Source organism: Mandrillus leucophaeus, unplaced genomic scaffold (genome assembly GCF_000951045.1).
Source record: "Mandrillus leucophaeus isolate KB7577 unplaced genomic scaffold, Mleu.le_1.0 Scaffold135, whole genome shotgun sequence".
NCBI lineage: Eukaryota > Metazoa > Chordata > Mammalia > Primates > Cercopithecidae > Mandrillus > Mandrillus leucophaeus.
The window spans coordinates 109,565-111,968 of NW_012101310.1; the positions used below are offsets into that span (position 1 = coordinate 109,565).

The 2,404-nt window shown below is 54.5% G+C and overlaps 1 protein-coding gene across 3 annotated transcripts in view; it reads right to left on the bottom strand.

Annotated features, from left to right (window-relative positions):
* CCDC42 (coiled-coil domain containing 42) overlaps nt 1-2,404 on the bottom strand; it is a 23,819-nt gene that overhangs the window by 12,602 nt on the left and 8,813 nt on the right. For 2 of the 3 annotated variants that reach the window (XM_011973142.1, XM_011973141.1), the window contains 2 exons: nt 846-1,067; nt 541-699 (listed from right to left, as the gene is read on the bottom strand). In XM_011973142.1, the coding sequence (XP_011828532.1) occupies nt 541-699; nt 846-1,067 (381 nt within the window). The remainder of the gene's footprint in view (nt 1-540; nt 700-845; nt 1,068-2,404) is intronic. The other variant, XM_011973143.1, reaches the window with a different exon arrangement.

Sequence of the window (2,404 nt, forward strand, 5' to 3'; positions counted from 1 at the left end):
TTTTTTTTTGAGGCTGGCCTTGAACTCCCAACCTCAGGTGATCCACCCACCTCGGCCTCCCAAAGTGCTGGGATTACAGGTGTGAGTCACCGTGCCCGGCCCCAGTTTCTCTTTTTGACAAAGTGTGGGTCTCAAGCTCACGCCTTCAGCAAGCCACAGTATCTCACTAGAATTTAATAAGGCTGTTTTGCACAACTAATGGATTCAATAGTGGGTTCCTGCTACTGCTCTCTAGACTGGGGCTAAAAAGGGTTTTGCTGCTAATGCAACGGTTCTCAAAGTATGGAACCCGAACCAGCCGTGTCACTTGGGAACTTGCTGAAAATGTAAATTCCTGGGTTCTCATCTCAGATCCACTGAGTCACAGACTCTGGGGGTGGGGCCCAGTAATACTGCTCACCCTCCCAGGTGATCCTGATGTTGTTAAATTTTGAGAGTCCCTGCTCTGCTGCTCTGTCGGGTTCATTCTTCTACCCAACCACTGGCAAGCTCCTTGGCCCAGCTGACCCCACGGACCCAGTACCTGTCCCCTCCTCCTACCATGTCCAGCTGCTTGTGGGTGTCCTCCAGGGCCACCTCGGTCACCTCCTTCAGCTGCTTGCTCACGATCTGGAAGAGGTTCAGCGTGGCCATCTTAATAGTGCCAAGCAGGAGCGTCTTCTTGGCTGCGGTGTTCTGAATGTGTGCCCAGCGAGATTCCTGGGGAGGGGATAAGGACGGGGCATGAGCATAGCATGTGGTGTGTGTGTGCGCGTGTGTGTGTGTGTGTGTGTGTGTGTATGTATGCTCAGGGCCCTCACTCACCCAGTGCCCAGGCGCCCCCTGGCCCGCCCCGGGCCCCTCACCCAGATGATGACATTGCTGCGGGCATGGTCGAAGCGCATCTGCAGCCTTGCCAGCTCATTGTTTTGCTGCAGGATCTCATCATCCTTTTCCTCCATGTAGCGCGCCAGCCGGGCCTTGGCGCGCTCAATCTTCTCCTGGCCCTCCTGCGCAGACTGCATGAGGTCGTGGTGCATGCTCACCAGCGTCTTGTAGCGCGCAATCACCTCATGGATCTCCTCGAACTGTGGTCAGGGGCTCAGGTCAATGCACAGCCAGTCCCGGGGGCCTGAGGGAGCCACCCAGTCCTGCCGACCCCCAGCCTGGAATGCCCGGACACCTGGACACCTGGGCAGGCAGGCCCTTGGCCAGGGTCATGGCCAGAGGCTGTGAGGGACGCTGGGGTCCCGCTGCCTGCTTCTCCTGGGTTTGTATGGGCCATGGTACATTTGTTGGGCAGAGGGATGTACAACTGGGCCAGGGATTTTCGATTTTAAGTGCATGTGAGAATCACCTGCAGGGGCTTTACAAAGGACACCTGCCAGTCTCCACCCCCGCAGATTCGGATGAATAAACAAGTCTTCTGTGGTCTCTGGCATCTGAATGTTGCAAAAGATCCCTAGGTGGTTCTAGGCACAGCCAGGTTGATAATTGCTGATGGAAGGCAATTTGTAACATCTCCCGAGGCAAGAATTTCCTATTCAACAAGATTGTACCAGGAACCACTTACAAGCCAGGAGCTATGCTAAATGCTAGGGAAATAGCAGGAGATAGGAAAACCAGACTCTGCTCTTAGGAAGCTTACAGCTTGAGGGAGGACAGACAGACAAGGAAACAGTCAGTTACAACAGCAAGAAAAGCCCTCCCTATGACTGGGGGATGGGGCAGGATGGGACTCTGGGAAAACCTTCAAGTTGGTCATCTCTGGTAGTTATTCATTTGCTGAGGGAGAAGTAGGGGTTGGAGAGGATGCTGGTGGGGCAGGTGGCCTGCCAGACTCAGCTGACCTCCCCCAGAGCTGACCTCCCCCAGCCTGGTCCAGAATCATGCCAGTCCAGCCCTAACCCTCAGGTCCCACTCAGTGGAACAGAAGTCCTGAAACCCACACTCTTTAGAAGGCAGCACGAACCCCATTTCTGTGATGCCAAGTTGCCTTCCTAGGGGCTTATCAAAGCGTGCCTTTCAGCCACCCAGGGGAAACTTCCCGAGCACCTTCTCCATCTCATGACATCTCCAGTGATGGACGCATGTCCTGGGAACTGCCCTGCTGGCCTTTCCCCAAATATGCCTCTTTGGGGAAGGGCCACACAGCCCAGCACTGAAGGAGGTAGGAACAGCCAGAAAAGGTTTCTTGGGAGAAAGGGTGGCTGAAATGAGATGGGAGGTATGAATAGAAGATAGCCAGCAAAAGCAGGTGTAGGGAGGTGAGGCAGTGCCACAGGTGAAGGCGACAGCCTGGGCAAAGATGAATGGAATAGGGGGTGGTTTGTTCAGGATGCTCAAGGTAGCCTGAGTTCAAGATGGGGAGGGAGAGATTGAGAAGAAGAAGAAAGGAAGAAGAAAGAAGAAGAAAGAATGAGGG